The sequence below is a fragment of the Ahaetulla prasina genome, chromosome 1 (genome assembly GCF_028640845.1).
Source record: "Ahaetulla prasina isolate Xishuangbanna chromosome 1, ASM2864084v1, whole genome shotgun sequence".
Taxonomy (NCBI): domain Eukaryota; kingdom Metazoa; phylum Chordata; class Lepidosauria; order Squamata; family Colubridae; genus Ahaetulla; species Ahaetulla prasina.
The window spans coordinates 262,787,094-262,806,110 of record NC_080539.1 but is presented as its reverse complement, the minus strand read 5'-3'; the positions used below and the strand labels follow the sequence as shown (position 1 = coordinate 262,806,110).

The 19,017-nt window shown below is 41.0% G+C and overlaps 1 protein-coding gene across 7 annotated transcripts in view; it reads left to right on the top strand.

Annotated features, from left to right (window-relative positions):
- The window catches only part of CHID1 (chitinase domain containing 1), a 127,689-nt gene that overhangs the window by 10,978 nt on the left and 97,694 nt on the right, over nt 1-19,017 (top strand). For all 7 annotated transcript variants that reach the window (XR_009152111.1, XR_009152110.1, XM_058157542.1 and 4 more), the window contains exons 3-6: nt 11,994-12,143; nt 12,872-13,004; nt 17,303-17,347; nt 18,600-18,706. Coding sequence is in view for 5 of the 7 variants with exons in the window: in XM_058157542.1 (XP_058013525.1) it covers nt 11,994-12,143; nt 12,872-13,004; nt 17,303-17,347; nt 18,600-18,706 (435 nt within the window). In the remaining 2 variants the exon portion in view is untranslated. The remainder of the gene's footprint in view (nt 1-11,993; nt 12,144-12,871; nt 13,005-17,302; nt 17,348-18,599; nt 18,707-19,017) is intronic.

Here is a 19,017-nt window from a genome sequence, read left to right as displayed (position 1 = left end):
GTTTTATTGCCCTCCAATGAGGTTGAGAAGAGGGAGGGGGCTCTCCACTTCGTCCCGGGGAAAAGTTTCCTCCGGACTGGCAGCTTACCCATGAATCAGAGTCCCTGGGGCGTGCTCCAAGCGGACAAGCAAGCTCTTCCTTTTCGGGGCTTCGGGTCCGGTTGTTAGATGGGTAATAGGTGACTTCAATTAAGTCGTTAAGATCCTGCTTCGCGGCTCCTTCTACGCTCTCAAGTTGTTGCTCTTCCATCTTCACTGGGTCTTTGCACCGCAGTGGAGGTTGCGGAGACTGGGGCCCAGCACCCCTCTAACAGGCCCCCTCTGAGAGGAGGAGAGGGTACTGTTAGCAAAAGAAAGTTTGTGTGAGTTTTGGGAATAATGTCAAGGTTCCAGAAATACCTCTTCTGCGTAAAAAAAAAACTCGGAGGCATCCGTTCCTTTTCTCAAAGTCCTTTACTAGCATGAGGAGACTGGCACACGATGAATGCAATTCCCAAAACTGAAGTTCCGGATTCGTTTCCCCAGTTATACAAACCCCAGTAGTCCCACCCCCCTGACCCCTCTGATGATCACACGGTCCCACGTCCTTCCAGTTCATTCGAGTAACTTCTTGCCACTCCTCGTGCAGACGTGAACGCCATCCGACCTTGACCACCGGAAGAATGTTACCCTGCCCCTCAACCCCCTTCTCCCCTTAAGATAAAAATGTGGCAGCGTCTGGAAACCGAAAGTTCAATATGGTTTCCAGGCCTGACAGGCGTCCCCCCTTGGAAAAAAAGCTATATCCTAGGAAAGAAAACAAAAAGTCGATAAAGAAGAGTGTCAGTGGTTCACACTTCCCTTCTACCCCCCCCTCCCCCCTCCAAGAGGTTTCTTAGGTTTGTCAGGGAAAGTGTCGTGAAAATGTTTAATCAAAGTGTCCGCATGTACTTTCCAACTTTTGACCCAAGTAGATTCAGATATTGGATATCCCTTCCAGTGGACTAAATATTGTAACTGACCTCTATATAGTCTAGAGTCAAGGATTTTGTTGATTTCATAGTGTGTTTCACCTTGGATTATCAAGGGTGGTGGGGGAGCAGCAGGTTGAGGTCTCAGACCAGACTGTCTAGCAGGTTTTAATAAGCTGGTATGGAATACCGGGTGTATTTTTCCCAATATTCGAGGGAGCTTAAGTTGGACGGTAACGGGATTAATAATTTTTACAATGGGGAAAGGACCTAAAAATTTTGGACCGAATTTCCTGCTGGGTATTCTTAATCTTAGATATTTAGTAGACAAAAAGACTTTATCTCCAATGCGAAAGGGGGGTTGAAGGGAACGGTGTTTGTCAGCTTGGGCTTTGTAATTCCGAGCTGTGACAGCTAAGGCCTTTTTTGTGTTTTCCCAACCTTTCTTCAAGGAATTCATCCAGTCCATTAGGGAAACCGAAGTGGGGGGTTGCACGGGGAGTTCAGGCATTGGAACGAAGTCCATGCCGCTGGTTATTTGAAAAGGGGTTAATCCCGTGCTGCTGTGTACGGCATTATTATATGCAACCTCTGCAAATGGTAACAAGTCGGACCAGTTTTCTTGTTGGTAATTTACGTAACACCGTATGTATTGTTCCACCATCAAATTTAATTTCTCAGCCGCTCCGTTAGTCTCCGGATGGAATCCAGAACTAAGTCCTTGAGACGACCCAATGGACCGTAGGAACTCTCTCCAGAACTTGGCTGTGAATTGAACACCCCTGTCGGATATTATCCTTTTAGGGACTCCATGCAGTCTGTAGATGTGTTTGAGGAAGAGCTTTGCTAATTTTCTAGCCGATGGTAATCCGCTGCACGCAGTGAAGTGGGCTTGTTTAGAGAACAAGTCCACTACGGTCCATATCACTGTATTTCCTCCACTAGGTGGGAGTTCAACAATAAAATCCATGGCAATCTCTTCCCAGGGTCTGGTCGGTTCGGCTACGGGTTGCAGGAGTCCAGGGGGTTTCCCTGGTCTGGACTTCATGGTGGCACAGGTAGCACAGCTCCTGACATAGTCTTCGACATCTGATTTCATTTTTGGCCACCAGAATTGTCTTCTAGCCAAGTGGAGAGTTTTTAAAAATCCAAAGTGGCCTCCTAGGCGAGAGTCGTGGCTTCTCTGTAGTATTGGCAACCGCATAGCGACGGGTACATAAATTTTGGTCCCCTTCCAGGGTATCCCATCCCTTAAGGTGAGGTCTTGCGAGTTTTCTTTAAACCAAGCATCATTAGTGAGTGCTGATTTTAAGTCCGCTAGTAGTTTATTTGGTGGGATGTTGGTACTGCGGTGTGATCGCGGTCGAGTGAGTGCTTGGTTGACCGGTTCGCTATCGGGGATCATTGCATGTATCACCTCTTCGCGTTTGCTGTCAAATTGTGGTTTCCTAGATAGGGCGTCAGCCAGCAGGTTTTGGTCGCCTGGGATGTATTTGAGGGTGAAATGGAAGCGCTTGAAAAACTGAGCCCATCGAACTTGTTTGGGAGAAAGCTTTCGGGGGTTTTTCAAGTATTCGAGGTTTTTGTGGTCCGTCCATACCTCGAAAGGTTCTTTTGCCCTCTCCAGGAAGTGTCTCCAGGAGAGGAGTGCCCAACGACTGCAAAGGCTTCTTTTTCCCAAACTGCCCATCTGCGTTCAGCGTCGGTCAGTTTTTTAGATATGTACGCGCAGGGCATAAGGTTGTTTTCGGTATTCCGTTGTAATAAGACAGCGGCTATTGCTACATCACTTGCATCAGCTTGGACCACAAAAGGTTTATTTGGATCCGGGTGTTGAAGAATCGGTTCCATTGAGAAGAGGCGTTTCAGGTGTTCAAAGGAACGTTGGCAGTCCATTGTCCAAGGTAGGGGTTGGTTAGGTTTGGGTTTGGTGGGTGATGGGCCAGTTTTTAGTAAGTCCGTTAATGGTAGAGCTACTTCTGCGAAAGAAGGAATGAATTTGCGGTAAAAATTTGCGAAACCCAAGAAACTTTGAAGTTGCTTACGTGTGCGTGGCGGTTGCCAATCCAATACTGCTTTCACTTTACCTGGGTCCATTTCGATACCTTTGTTTGATATCCGGTAACCTAGGTAGTCGAGGGATTCCTTATGGAATTCGCATTTGGAAAGTTTGACATATAGCTTGGCGGCTAGGAGTTTTTTAAGAACTTGTCTGACCAATTTGATGTGTTGTTGCATATTGTCTGAGTAGATAAGAATATCATCTAAGTAGACAAGAACCCCATTGTAGAGATGGGGGTGCAGGGTTTCATTAATCAGTTGCATAAAGACAGCTGGGGCCCCTTGGAGACCAAAGGGCATGACACGGTATTGGAAACTACCCAAGGGGCAATTGAAAGCTGTCTTCCATTCATCACCCTCCTTGATACGGACACGGTAATAGGCTTCCCTTAAATCCAATCTGGTGAAAATTTTTCCCTTTTGATAGGTGGTTCAACAGGTCGTGCATAAGTGGTAACGGGTAAGTGTTTTGTATGCAAATCGCATTGATATTTTTGAAGTCAATACATAATCTGAGTGAACCATCTTTTTTTTGTTTAAATAGCACAGGCGCAGCTACAGGTGATTTTGCTGGTTCAATGAACCCTCTGGCTAGGTTAGTGTCAATGTATTTCCTTAGTTCAGACATTTCTGCTGGAGTCATTGAGTACATTTTGGGTTTTGGTAATTTTGCCCCTGGGTGCAATTCAATTGCGCAATCAGTTGGGCGGTGGGGTGGTAAGAGGTTACATTCATCTTCGCTAAAACATCTGATAAATCTATGTATGCTCTAGGGATGTTGGGTTCTTTAGGAGATGGCTTGGATATGGTGGTTGAAGGTTCCATCTGGTGGTCATTTTGGGTAAGGTTTTTTTGTGGTTTTGGGGGGGGAGAGGATTTGGTCTAAGGGTCCGAAGGTCCATATAATTTTTCTGAATCCATCCTCCCATTTAATTGTGGGTTCCCATTTGTCCAACCAAGCTAAACCTAGGATGATGGATTCTGACATTTTAGGAATTACTATGAATCTTATAAGTTCATGATGGGCCCCAATTTCTAAGCGAAGTAGTTGCGTGACTGGTTGTTGGAACACCACCAATTAAGGTTGCATCTACTTGGTGGAATTTAATTGGGTGTTTTAAGGGAAAAGTTTTTATATGGAGTTGGGCGATTGTGGAGGTTGAAATTAGGCATCTGGTGCATCCTGTGTCCACAATAGCGTCTAAAAGTTTTTTGGTTCCTCCTCCTGGAATTATTAAGTTCACTTTAATGGCAAAAGGAGGAATAGGTGCACTTACCATTGGGTCGTTTTCTGCTTGGGTTGAGTCGTTGGGAGGCGAGTCAGGTGATGGGAGGTCAGTAGCGAGGTCTATGGCTTGCCTTGCAAAGCGAGTGGTATTAGGATGTTTTCGAGGGGGGTTGCGCGGTTGAGTAGCCGTTGGTGGTCGATATTGTTGGAGGGGTGTTGGGGCTAGGCAAACTGACGCCGATGACCTAGTTTCCACAACGGTAGCATTTGATCATTGTTGAGGGTAAAGGTGGAGGTGTGGTTGGTCTGGAGGAGGACCTTGTAGGTGGTTTTTGGGGAGGTATAGTTGGTGATCGGCTTGGGAGGGGGTTGAATTCTCTGTCCAGAGCAATGGACACGTTGTACCAGGTATTCAGTTGTTCTGGGATTCCTCTGGTGGAGCAGGCTTTTCTGATGTTTTGATCAATCGCTTCTTTAAAGTAATGAAGAAGAATTGCTTCTGGCCAATGTCTAAGGTTGCCGGCCACTCTTCTGAAATCCCATACAAATTGTTTGAGTGGCTTGTTGCCTTGTTTCATTGTTTTTAAGGTGGTCTCACATTCTGCAATTAGGTCATCATCTTGAAACCGGTTGCGAAGCAGTGTTATAAATTCGTGAATATTATTCAGTTCTGGTGCTTGTGCATTGTATAGCTGTGCTATCCACTCTGAAGCTAGTCCCACATTCATTCCATCTGAGATGGTGTTGATTAGGCTTCTTTCTGATGGGTAGAGATGTCTATATTGTTCAGCGTAAGCCTCAATTCTGCTGAGAAAGTAAGCCAGGTGTTGTGGATTCCCATCAAAGGTTGGTTTGAAAGGGGGAGGGGTTGGGTGGGGGTGTAGTTGGCCTGCTTGTGGTTGCATAGGGATTTGCGGGGGTGGGGCTGCTGCTGTTGCCGCTGGTTGTTGGGCTGCAAAGGGGGGTGGAATTCTTCTTTGTTGTTGAGAAGAAAGTCCTTGAATCGCTGCAGCAGATGAATCAACCATTGGTGTGAGGCCCACTGGAAAAGGAGGGGCTGAACTAGCTGGTTGCCATTGATACTGAATCCACCCTTGTCCCGGATAGAACGCCCATCCAGGCGGGATAGACGCTGCTGGAGGCAGCGTAAGCCTCTGCTGGCGGGAAAGGTCATTTGGGTGGGGGAGTTGCGATCCCCCCCACGCTTCTGGTGTTATTTGAGGTCCTTGCCATTTGAAAGAGGGAGGGGGCTTCTTGCGTTCTTCAGAACGGTTTCGAGTTTCAGCAGTCTCTCTCTCTCTGGTGAGAGGGATAGTGAATCTAGGCTGAGCTAAAGGCTCTCGAGGTCTCACCTCCAGCCGCTCAAAAGTTTCAGGGAGGTCTAATAGAGACTGGGATTTCAGAGGGTCTCTCCGGTCCCAATCCAGGGACTCTCCTGATTCTCCAGGTTTTATTGCTCTCCAATGAGGTTGAGAAGAGGAGGGGCTCTCCATTCCGGGAAAAGTTTCCTCCGGACTGGCAGCTTACCCATGAATCAGAGTCCCTGGGCGTGCTCCAAGCGGACAAGCAAGCTCTTCCTTTCCGGGCTTGGGTCCGGTTGTTAGATGGGTAATAGGTGACTTCAATTAAGTCGTTAAGATCCTGCTTCATGCTCCTTCTACGCTCTCAAGTTGTTGCTCTTCCATCTTCACTGGGTCTTTGCACCGCAGTGGAGGTTGCGGAGACTGGGGCCCAGCACCCTCTAACAGGCCCCTCTGAGAGGAGGAGAGGTACTGTTAGCAAAAGAAAGTTTGTGTGAGTTTTGGGAATAATGTCAAGGTTCCAGAAATACCTCTTCTGCGTAAAAAAAGACTCGGAGGCATCCGTTCCTTTTCTCAAAGTCCTTTACTAGCATGAGGAGACTGGCACACGATGAGTGCAATTCCCAAAACTGAAGTTCCGGATTCGTTTCCCCAGTTATACAAACCCCAGTAGTCCCACCCCCCTGACCCCTCTGATGATCACACGGTCCCACGTCCTTCCAGTTCATTCGAGTAACTTCTTGCCACTCCTCGTGCAGACGTGAACGCCATCCGACCTTGACCACCGGAAGAATGTTACCCTGCCCCTCAACCCCCCCCTTCTCCCCTTAAGATAAAAATGTGGCAGCGTCTGGAAACCGAAAGTTCAATATGGTTTCCAGGCCTGACACCCCGATGGAGAGGGTGTGCAACTTGGGCGTTCTCCTGGATGAACGGCTGTCTTTTGAAGACCACCTGACGGCCGTCTCCAGGAGAGCTTTCCACCAGGTTCGCCTGGTGCGCCAGTTGCGCCCCTTTCTAGACCGGGATGCCTTGTGCACAGTCACTCACGCCCTCGTGACGTCTCGTCTGGATTACTGCAATGCTCTCTACATGGGGCTCCCCTTGAGGGGCATCCGGAGGTTTCAGTTAGTCCAGAATGCAGCTGCACGGGTGATAGAGGGAGCCCCTCGTGGCTCCCGCGTGACACCTATCCTGCGCAGACTGCACTGGCTACCTGTGGCCTTCCGGGTGCGCTTCAAGGTTTTGGTGAACATCTTCAAAGCGCTCCATGGCATAGGGCCGGGCTATTTACGAGACCGCCTACTGCTACCGAATACCTCTCACCGACCTGTGCGCTCTCACAGAGAGGGACTCCTCAGGGTGCCGTCGGCGCGACAGTGTCGTCTGGCGACGCCCAGGGGAAGGACCTTCTCTGTGGGGGCTCCCGCCCTCTGGAACGAACTCCCCCCAGGACTCCGTCAACTTCCGGACCTCCGAACCTTTTGTCGCGAGCTTAAAACTCATTTATTCATCTGCGCAGGACTGGGTTAGTTTTTAAATTTATGGGTTTTTAATGGGTTTTTTATTATTTATCCTAAATTTTTAATCTCGGCCAATTGAATAAGTTTTTTAATTGTATTTTAATTGTACTTATATTGTAATATTATTGTGTATTTTTATCTGGCTGTGAACCGCCCTGAGTCCTTCGGGAGAAGGGCGGTATAGAAATTTAAATAATAAATAAATAAATAAATAAATAAGTATGAGTATGTAATAACTAAATTAATTGAGTATAAAGAAAGGAAACAATAGGACAGGAACGGTAGGCACTCTTGTGCTCTTATGCACGCCCCTTATAGACCTCTTAGGAATGGGGTGAGGTCAATAGACAGTTTTTGGTTGAAGATTTGGGGATTTTGGGAAGAGACCACAGAGTCAGGTAGTGTATTCCAGGCATTAGCAACTCTGCTACTGAAGTCATATTTTTTTCAATCAAGATTGGAGCGGTTAACATTAAGCTTAAATCTATTGTGTGCTCATGTATTGTTGCAATTGAAGCTGAAGTAGTCTTTGACAGGAAGGACTATGTAATAGCTGATTCTATGAGTTAAACTCAAGTCATGTCAAAGACGGCCTAGTTCTAAATTTTCTAAACCCAGGATTTCAAGTCTGGTGGCATAAGGTATTTTGTTTATTCAGAGGAGTGGAGAACTCTTCTTGTAAAATATTTCTGGACACGTTCAATTGTATTGATGTCAGAAATGTGGTATGGGTTCCAGACAGTCGAGCTGTATTCAAGAATTAGCAAATGTTTTATATACTCTGGTTAGTAGAGTAGTGTTTTTGGAGAAGAAGCTACGCAAGATTAGGTTTACAACTCTTAAAGCTTTTTTTGCAATGTAGTTGCAGTGGGCTTTGGCACTTAGATCATTTGATATGAAAACTCCAAGGTCTTTAACAGGGTGTTGTGTCATCTGTAAGGTAATGTCCATCAAGCTTGTACTTAGTGTTTGGGTTCTTTTTTACGATATGTAAGACTGAAAATTTGCTGGTAGAGATTTGGAGTTGCCAAGTTTTAGACCACTCAGATACAAAGTCAAGGTCTTTTTGAAGGGTAGCTGTATTATTGGTGGTGTTAAATAGTTTGACATCGTCAGCAAAGAGGACACAATTATTTGTTATTTGGTCACAGAGATCATTAATGTATAATATGAAGAGTGTTGGTCCAAGAACGCTGCCTTGGGGAACGCCACTTTTGACAGGAACAGGATTTGATATAGCATTGCCAATTTTGACCACTTCTTGTCAAAATTGTCATATTAACAGTCCGCAACTGAGGAACCAGTTCAAGAATGCCTTGAATGTCTTAAGATTTCCTCTAAATTGAGAGAAGACCTGATCCTAATATCATGATAAATAAAAGTCTTCAGAAACAAGCTTTTCTGTAATTTAAAAAAACAAAAAAACAAAAACCCAAACCTTTGAGAAATTCAGAAAAACATTTGAAGAATATAACTTGCTAAAATCAACAAGTGGTATGGTACAATCAGAATAATGGACATCAGGAATTACTGCATGAATTGCAATACAACAGGGACAAACAGCAAAAACAGCAATACAACAGGGACAAAAAATTATACTTCACAATGAACAATTAAATATTAAATAATGAACAAATATGTATATGACCATGTGCTTGCAAAGCAATCTTATTTTCATTGATACACAAGGAATAGGAAATATATTAGTTAACAACTTGATCCTTGCTAAAATAAAGGGAGATGAGGAATTGCTATTGCTATAGTATCATCTGGAATTGCGGCAACATTAATGCATGGTGGTAGGACAATACATTCAAGATAATTCTCAAAGTGAATGAAAATGCTCCCTGTAACATTGAAGAAACCTGCAATATTGTAAATTTGCTTTGACATACAAGGCTTATTGTCTAGATGACAGTTTCATGATTGGAAAGGAAGGTTTTGAAACCATAGACCTGACACTTGACAATGTGTGTGGCAAGAATGAGGCCTTTGTGGGAATTTTAACCATTTGTTGTGGTGATTTCTGTCAGCTTCCAGCAGTTGTGAAAAGAGGAAATGATGCTCATGTGGAGAATCATGCATTAAAAAACACGCTTATGGAAAACTTTGTCAAGTCTCAATTGAAGAGAAGCATGAGATTGAATGAGAAAGAAGATATTCTAAGTTCTTATTGGATGCTGTAGAACACAAAATTCAGAAAAATCAAAATGATGAGATAAAATTACTTGAAGATGTGGTTCTCCAGCAAGAACTATGGAAAATATATATACATCTATCCAACATTTGACAATTCTGCAGAACTTTTCTCAAAGAACTCTATTTTGGTTCCCCTCAATGAAATGATGAGAAAAAACAATGTCACGTGCATTCAACACTTCCCTGGAATGGTGAAAGAACGTTGTTCCTTCACTGCTATCAGTGAAGGAGCTAACTCTTCTTCCTTTCCAACAGAATTACTTAAGTCAGTTGAATTCTGTAGATTGACACCACTTAAACCAGGATTGAAGGGAAGATCTCCCATAATTTTAATAAGGAACTTTGATCTTCCAAGACTTTGCAATGGAACATGGATGATCATGGAAGAATTCCACAAGAATCTCATTCTAGCAGAGATAAACATTGGTACGTTCAAAAATGGTGTCATGATTCCAAGAATATGCTCAATTTATCAGAAGGTGAAGACGTCCCTCTTCAGCATACACAGTTCCCAATAAAGTCATGCTTTGCTCTCATTATTCATAAAGTGCAAGGGCAAACCATGGAGAATGTGCTGATTTATCTGGAGAAATTTGTATTCCAGCGTAAGGTAAAAGTAAAGGTTCCCTTTGCAAATCCGTGCTAGTCGTTCCCGACTCTACGGGGCGGTGCTCATCTCTGTTTCTAAACCGAAAAGCTAGCAGTGTCTGATGACAATCCCGTGGTCATATGGTTGGCATGACTAAACACCAAAGGCACACGGAACGCTGTTACCTTCCCCCCAAGGTGGTCCCTATTTATCTACTTGCATTTTTACATGCTTTCGAACTGCTAGGTTGGCAGAAGCTGGGGCAAGTAACGGAAACTCACTCTGTTATGCGGCGCTAGGGATTTAAACCACCAAACTGCCGACCTTTCTGATCGACAAGCTCAGCATCTTAGCCACTGAGCCACTGCATCCCCTGTATTCCAACATAGTCCACTGTATTTCACTTTAAGCTGCGGAAAAAAGTGAAAACATTATAGAATATTATTAAGGAATGACAGATCAATCACAAATGTTATCAAAAGCATTATTTGGTAAAGCATCCACATTTGTTTTGCCATTTTCTTGCTTCTTTAATAAAATGATGTTTTCTTCTTTAATTTTAAAACCAAACAATAGCAATCCACCTGGGGTCATTCTGTTTTTCTGTTTAGGTAAGGATATATCTCTGCAATAATGAACCAATGGGGCACAGGTTGTCTGGTATCATCTAAACCCAGAAAGTAAACAAAAATCGGATTTTTCTATCTACTGTTTTTCCGTTCTTTGAGCTTTTCCTACTTTTATTCTAACCCTAACTAAGCTACTACAAATATTTCTTCTCAGTTTCACCATTTCATCATATCAGATAAACCAGACTTGAGCAGAGTTATGTGAATCAATATTAATAATAACAACAACAACGATAATAATAATAATAATAAAAACCAATAGTGCTACAGACTGAATTCTCTTTATGAGGCAGCAATCACTACCACTTTCAGCTTCCAGTTGTGTGGTCCTGCAGCAATATGAGCAAATTTTCACCAAATATAATTATTTAGGAATAGATGTGCTACATACAACTTTGTATTTGAAATTTGCTTTTATATAAATTTTATATAAATATATAAATTTATATTATATAAATTTAAAAATATTTATATATTTTTATATAAATATAAACAATAAATAAATAAATATAAGAGACCTCAGATTTTCTGACATGGTGCCAAATATTAGTTTTACTTGTAGTTATACAATCATCAAAGCATCTGATGTGTTTTTTTTTCAAAATGGGAACTTTAAAGACATAGAAAATACTTGTAGCTTGGGTTTTAGATTTTGGCAGTGGTTTGCTCTCCAAGCTTGTTTCAATTTAGTTTCTGAACGTTTTGTTACCAGACTAGGTAACATCATCAGGAGAATTTTCTTCTCCTATTCACCTTAGCTTATAAAATGTCTTGTGATGATGTTACCTAGTCTGGTAATGAAACGTTCAGAAACCAAACTGAAACAAGCCTGGAGAGCAAACCGACTGTCAAAAACTATAAAGCCATATTTGTGCATGCCTTATGATTGTTTAGTAAGTCCTCAGAATAATGGTCAATTATTGTAAATAATGATCAAAGGATTTTTAGTAGATAACGTTAGATCCATTGTTTATACTGGGAAAGTTCAAATTGGTAGAAAGAGATAGCTGAGGGAGGAAAGAGAGATCTTCACTACTCTTCCTTGTACTTTCAGATAGTTATGATCTATCCAGGGCAGCATTACTGCAGGGACCATGAGAAACGGGAGAGTCAACTAAATCACTATCCACCCTACGCTGGATCTCTCTTCCTCTGTGTAATTGGGATGTGGTCTAGTGTTGCCAAGGATATGCTGAATTTAAATGTGGTCATATATTTGGTCATCAATACTTTTCTTTCATTTCCGGAGAATGTATACACGTTCCCTTTTCTTGGTTATGATTATTAACATAGCAGCTAATCCCACCTGTTTCCAGTAGCAACCAACTTGGGCTTCTAAGTAGGGTGTGAAGTACTTTCCCTGTGTTTTTCCCCATTTTATATTTCTAAGCGCACTACTTCACTATTACGTTTTGGTCCTGTAATTTTGAAGGACCCTAAAACTACTAGCTTTCCTTGAATTGTGTGCTAGCAAACTCTTTAAATTAATTCTGCAATAACTTTGTTTTGACAGACTCGTCATTCGAATCGAACAGTACAGGAACGTGGTCTAGTAGTTACTGATCTAACAGCAAAGGATATTGTCCTCGAACACAAAAGCTATTGCGCTACAAAAGGACGTGAACACTCCTTCAAGGGAGAAACTTTGGGCTACATTACACCTGTAAGTATGGAGTGAAGTTGAGGTGCAACAGCTGGGTGACTCACTCTCTTTCAGCCCAGCCCACCTCACAGAGTTGTTGTTGTGGGGAAAAATGGGAGGAGGAAAATGTCTTGGATATCTTTGCCACCTTGACTTATTGGTAGAAAAAATAATGGAATATTAATTAATTAAACAGGGTAAAAATACAGGTTTCCTTTGTGAAGGGGTACCCTTCTTTTTGCAAATCAAGAAATAAAACTTAAACTAGAATTGAGGATCTTAATCTAATTCTTTTGGTATAATTCAGCAATGGCGAACCTTTTCGGCACTGAGTGTCGAAAAGGGAGCACACGCACGCGTGTGTTGCAACCTGAAAGAGGAGCTGCCCAGGGCACATGCGCGCCTCCGAAAATGAATTTCTGGTTTTAGCTACTGAACTTCTGGTTTCAGTCAGCTATCTTCTGGGTTTCTGGCGCGCATGCACACGTGACAATAGGCTCGCCGGTGGGCATGTTCACTCAGGAAAATGAAAGATCAGCTCTTCTAGCTTCCGGCACTGCTGCATACAAAAAAGCCAGCCATGCACACCAGAAACACAGAAGAGGAACGGAAGAGAACCTGGAAGAAGAACGGAAGAGGAACGGGCAAGCGTGCCATAGGTTCCCATTAGGGCTATAATTTATATTTAAAGATAGTAAATAATGTAGCAAATCTTTTTTCCATAGTATGTTCCTTTTCTTTTTTTATAGTGGAATAGCCATGGCTATGATATTGCTAAAACATTTGGAAACAAATTTACAACAATTTCGCCAGTCTGGCTGCAGGTGAAGAGAAGAGGAAAGGAGAAGTTCCAGGTCACAGGGCTCCATGATGTTGACCAAGGTCTGTGCTTTCTATTTTCTACCTGAGATCTCTTATCTAATGCTGCTTCTGCCAGGGTTTCCAGTGTTAACCTTGCATTGTGAAAACATGCTGGGTTGGGTAGAAATATGCCTTTCTCATGGCTGCTAGGAAGGAAATGTAGCCAATTTATAATAACAAGGTATGTTCTATGCAATACAAAATACATTTAATCCATGTAATGCCCCACATTATTACTTCAACTAAGAACTTTATAAAATCCATACCAAAGTCATCTAAAAAAGAGAGACTGGCACATCTATGTCAACTTTCTAGCCACATTCTCATTTATCAGGTACTTAAAGAGAGAAGCTGATGTGTGCCTGTGTTTTCAAACTGTGGAGGTTTTGACCCTGTGTTCAAGACACAAATAGAATTGGCATCTATAATGAATATTGCTATGTATTTTGATTCCCTATTGAGAGTGCTTTTGCTCAGGGTGGTAGCCGATTAAGTCTTACCCCATTATATTGTACATGTGAGATGCTTAAGTAGACCCATTAATTCTGCCTTACTGCCATTTATCCATTTTGTTTTGCCCTGAAATTTAACATTCAGTTGAATGGTTTCATTTAGCCAATTTGGGATGCTTTCCCAAATTTCCTCGCTTCTGATACGGTGTATTTTGTTACTCCCATTCATTTTCAAAGCATTTTATATAATTTTTGTTGCTTGTTCACATTCTTCCAAAACCTGCAGTACTGTTTTTACACTGACCTCTTAGGGTGCAACCATTGCTAGTATGGGTACAGTGAAACAAGATATATTCTCTCACTATCAGCGTTCCAAATAATGCACCCAAAGAAAACAGAACTCCAAGGCAGGCAGGTTCCTCAAAGAACAGTTTATTGGATACCTCATATTGGCACAACTGGTGAAAGCCGACTCTGAAATTTCCTGCGGCTTTTACCTGATTAAAAGTAAGAGTTTCCCTTTCCCCCCCAAATCACTGGTCACACTGTCCAATCCAGGTGCTAGCCGTTTGCTTGATGACTTGCTCCTCTTCTGTCCAGCCACCCGTGAGAATGTCCTTGGTTCCCACAGGAAAACTTTGTTTTGGTTACAAAATCCCATCTAGCTATTTCGCCCCTCTCACTGTTGTGTGGCAACCCTGAAGCCTCCAAGATGGCTTCAGCCAGGTTCACTTCAGGGTTGATACTCACTTACTCAACTTACAGTGTCCTGAATATATAATGAGGGAGGCTGAATTGGAAGAGCATGAAATTGAAGGAAGAAGCATCATGAAACTACGGTATGCATATGTGGCCACTCAGGTGGCCAGGAAGACTCCATTTCCTTAGGGTCTTGGGTAAAAACAGGATGGAACAACAACAACTGGTGACCTTCTTTTACTGGTCCACAATAGAAAGTGTTCTCACTTATTGCATCATGGTATGGCATGCTGCAGATAGAAAAACATTACAGAGGGTGGTGAGCACAGCACAATGTTTTATTAGATGAAATTGTTAGAGCTCGCTGCCTTAGAAGAGTGAGGAAAATCCTCAGGGATGACTCACACCCTGGTCACCTCTTCTTTATCCTCCTACCATCAGGAAGGAGATATAGAAGCATAGCGAGCCGCACAAACAGGCTGAAGAACAGTTTTTATCCGTGGGCTGTCAGACCCATAAATACAAAATAACATCATAACTACGTAGTATGATAGACTTGCAAGGCCGACACAACGTGTAACATGTTCACACTGGTACAGTAGGATGGGGGGGTTGTTAATATGATTTATTGGGTTAGGGTTTTTCTGTCTTCTGTCTGTGAATTGTATTGTGATGGGCTGTGTGCACTGAGGGTGCTCAATCTCATTGTACGTATGTTGTGCACTGACAACAAAGATTTGAAATTTGAAATTGAAAACTGATAGCTGAAAATGTAAATGGACTAAGCTCTCGTAATAAAAATCAAGAATTTACACAAAAAACCTACAAGACAAAAAAAAAAATCAAAAACTTGCAAAAAAGTTTGGACCTCTCACAGAGGTGACCAAATCAACTCTCTATTATAATGCCTCCATAAAAATCAAAGACCTTAAAATAGAATATGAAGTTAAGTCAATTTCACAGCATTCTTCATATCCATAGATCTAGAACTAGAAAAAGAAACCATGGCAGCAGTATTAAACAACACATCTGACCGAGCAAAATGCACTAAGATTGAAATCTCATCAATCTCTGCCTCCCTACCTGCTTTCAGTTTGAATACCAATAAATCAGAAAAGCACCATGGGATCACCACTTTTAGGACTCATAGGAGAAACCATAATGCATCATTTATAAATTATAGCACTCCCACATATACAACCAAATGTATGGATACGCTATGTAGGCAATGCCTTTATCATAATAAAAAAGGAATAACTAGAGAACAAAAATGTTCAAAGAAATAAAATTCACACAAGAAGAATAACAGTACCTTTCCTTTCTTGGATAATCTCATCAGCAGGAGAAATTACAGTGAATTAGAAATGCAAATCTATCAAAAAACAACCCACATAAACAAAGTGCTCTGTTACCAACATAACCCAACCTGCCACAAGAGGAGCTGTATATGAACATTATTCAAATGATTATGAACGCACTGCAGTAATCCAAACATCAAAAAAGGAAACAAAATCTACACAACATCTTTTAACAACAAAATGGATGCCCATGCAATTTCTCAAAAAAATTAATGCACACACGTTCAGTGATCATTCATACTTGCAACCGTGCTAAACAAGTGGTCCTTGAAGTTCTGTCTGTCACAGTATCCTATGATCACATAATTACAATTTACAACCCTCCCTATCGGCTTCCTACAAAGTCAGTGGGCAAGCCAGCAGGAAGTTGCAAGTTGTAATGGCCGTGAAAATTAGACTTTGAAGAAGCCTCATATGTTTCTACTAATATGTGTTGAAAAAGACTGTTGAGAATACAATGGCTACTCAGGAAAAGAAACAAATGGATCATAGAATAAATCAATCCAAACTTCTTGTTTGAGGCACAAATGACCAGGCTCTAATTATCCTATTTTGGATACATTTGAAGACTAACTTTCTGCAGAAGTCAATAAAGAAGGAGAAAAGAGGACAAACAACCAAAAACGATGGAGTTGACCAGTGATGATGGTCATTCTGTTTGGTTGCTAAGAGTTAACACTTACTTTTTGGCATTATCTCTCTCTCTCTCTCTCTCCCCTGTTTCAGTAAGGCCAAGCACTTATTTCAGGGTTCAAAAAAAATATAAGACAGGGTCTTATTTTCGGAGAAACATGGTATCTATCTACCTACTTACCATCTACTATAGCGCTATCTATCTATCTATCTATCTATCTATCTATCTATCTATCTATCTATCTATCTATCTATCTATCTATCTATCTATCTATCTGGCTAGGACAGACACCCCTGCCCAAATTCCTTGGAGCCTTACGTAATTCTTCTAAAGAATAGGCTGCCAGATTCCTCTATTATAGGCAGAAAAAAATAAAGTAGCTAGCTCGAACTCTGTATATATGGGTCTCGTTCTCACCCAACATATATTGTATCAGTGTATTGTAGAAAGCCACCTTGATATAGTAGTTAAAGGTATGAGGCTAGAAACAAGGAGACTATGAGTTCCAGTCTTACAAGGCATGATGGATGACTGGATGACTTTGAGCCAGTCACTCAACCTTAGGAAGAAGACAGTGACAAACTACTTTCAAAAATATTGCCAGAAGAACTTCATGGACCTGTCCAGACACTTGCCAGGAGTCAAGGCTGATTTGAAGGCACAAGGAAAAAATTAGTATCTAATTGAAACATGTTGTTTTGCAGATATAACTTGCCTTAATTATACCTATATATACATAACTGTTTACTCTGAATAGTTTTGAAGCTGCAATATGCCAGCTGAAAGCAAAAGAACTGGGGTACAGAAAATGAATTTTATCTTTCTATGTATTACCCTATTCCTAATAATTTGTACTGTTTTATACTGGGTGGGGGTCATAGGGAGAAAAGTTATAAATGCCTTCCATTTATGTAATCTTACTAGCAGACGCACTTCTAATCTGGTACCTTACAGATGTGTTAAATTATGACTATGGTTATTCTTATTGATCACAGCCAATAAAAGTTTGGGTGGTGCTTATAAAGGTTATATTTGACCATAGAAGCAAGGTTAGTCTGTTTCTTTTATAAGCCCAACGCATATAAAGTCCTTTAAAAGTCTTACATAATTGCATTTGAGGTATTCTTTTGTGATAAGCCACATTCAATATGAATCTTTGTATGTTATCTTTTACAGGTTGGATGAAAGAAGTTAAGAGAAATGCCAAGAACATCAAAATAGGTAAAATTTTAATTAATTTTTCACATTCAAATTCTAGAAGGCTTGCAGTATAATGGATACTCTCTCCCAAACTTAATTGCTGTTATATTTTCAATATATTTCAATATTTTCACTCTCTTTGGTTGACCTCTAGAGAAAGTAGTATGTTGAATTAGATTAGTCTGTAGTACAGTCTGCCTTCGTATCCTTCTTATTGAGAATTGAAGGCTTACCTATACATTAAAATTATATAAATCTTTCTGGAACAAATCTGAGAAAGTGTAATATACGTAGACTAAACTATGTTAATTAAAGAGCTATTACAACAATTCTATGTTCCTATAATCACTTGTTTAGCAAAATTTATGATAGCTAACAGTTCAATCCCCAATACCGAATTCCATAGAATCTCATGGATCTTTGATTATTGCAAAATGCAAGTTAAATTCATCTAGTCTCACAACTAGGTGAATGACATAAGTTATATATGAGGCTCAACTTTAAGATGGTGTTGAAGCAACTGGTTCATAATGCATCTGTAGAGCCAAACCATTTTGATAACCATGGTGAGTGCATGGTGGCGCAGCGGTTAGAATTCAGTGCTACAGGCTACTTCTGCTGACTGCCGGCTGACTGCAATTTGGCAGTTCAAATCTCACCAGGCTCACGGTTGACTCAGCCTTCCACCATTCCATGGTGGGTAAAATGAGGACCCAGATTGTTGGGGACAATTTGCTAAGCAGAGAGAGCTGTAAAGCACTGTACAGTGATATACAAGTCTAACAAAACAGATAACCTGTCCGTAAGTCCCTCAGTGGTTGCTCAGTGAGACTAGGCTCAATTAAAGAGACTGACAATAGTTTTTAACCAGCTATTTGAAAGTATATCTGCTCCAGTAAAAGCCAAATCAACTATGTTGAGTTCTACCTATGGGTTTTTAGGAGATGAAGTGGTTTCAGAGGCAGTGTAATTTCTGCTTGTTCATTATCTGTCATTAACCAGATAACCCCTTTCCCCAATGCATATGTTAATTGTATATTTTACTTTTGATAGTACTAGTTGTTTACAATTACTTACTGAATAGTTATTGTTCTTTCAGTTTTGTCTTATTTTCCATGGTTTATATGATTTCTTGTCATCTTGGGCTTCCCCAAGATGAACAGTAATATACAAATACATTAAATGTAAATAGGCAGGTTTCACCATACTTATAAAAACTAAAAATTTTATGGAGAAAAATTATGGTTATGTTTTGTCCCTTTTTTATGTTTAGCCCCACGGATTTTATTTGAAGACTGGTCTTATCACGATTTTGAAACCGTATTTGGCAGTGAGGATGAGATAGAAGAGCTTTCTAATACTATGATTCAAATAGCCAAGGTAAAATTATATCTATTAGAACAAAAAAAACCAAACCCTAATGTAATTGTTTAAGTGATAGTAATAGTAAAAAAAATTGCATTCGAATGGCACATTGTTCAGGGTAACTTATTTTGAAAATCATATTCAGTATTGAACAAATGAAAATTGATCTCTAGATGTTGAAATACAGGTAGCAAAAGCATTAAAATCCCAAAGCAAGTTGAACATTTTTTGCAGGATGCTTAAAACCTTATTAACAGTAAATAATGGGCTTCATAATATTTGTTGGTGTGGAAATTTTTTTTTCTTACTCAAATTTTTCCATTCTT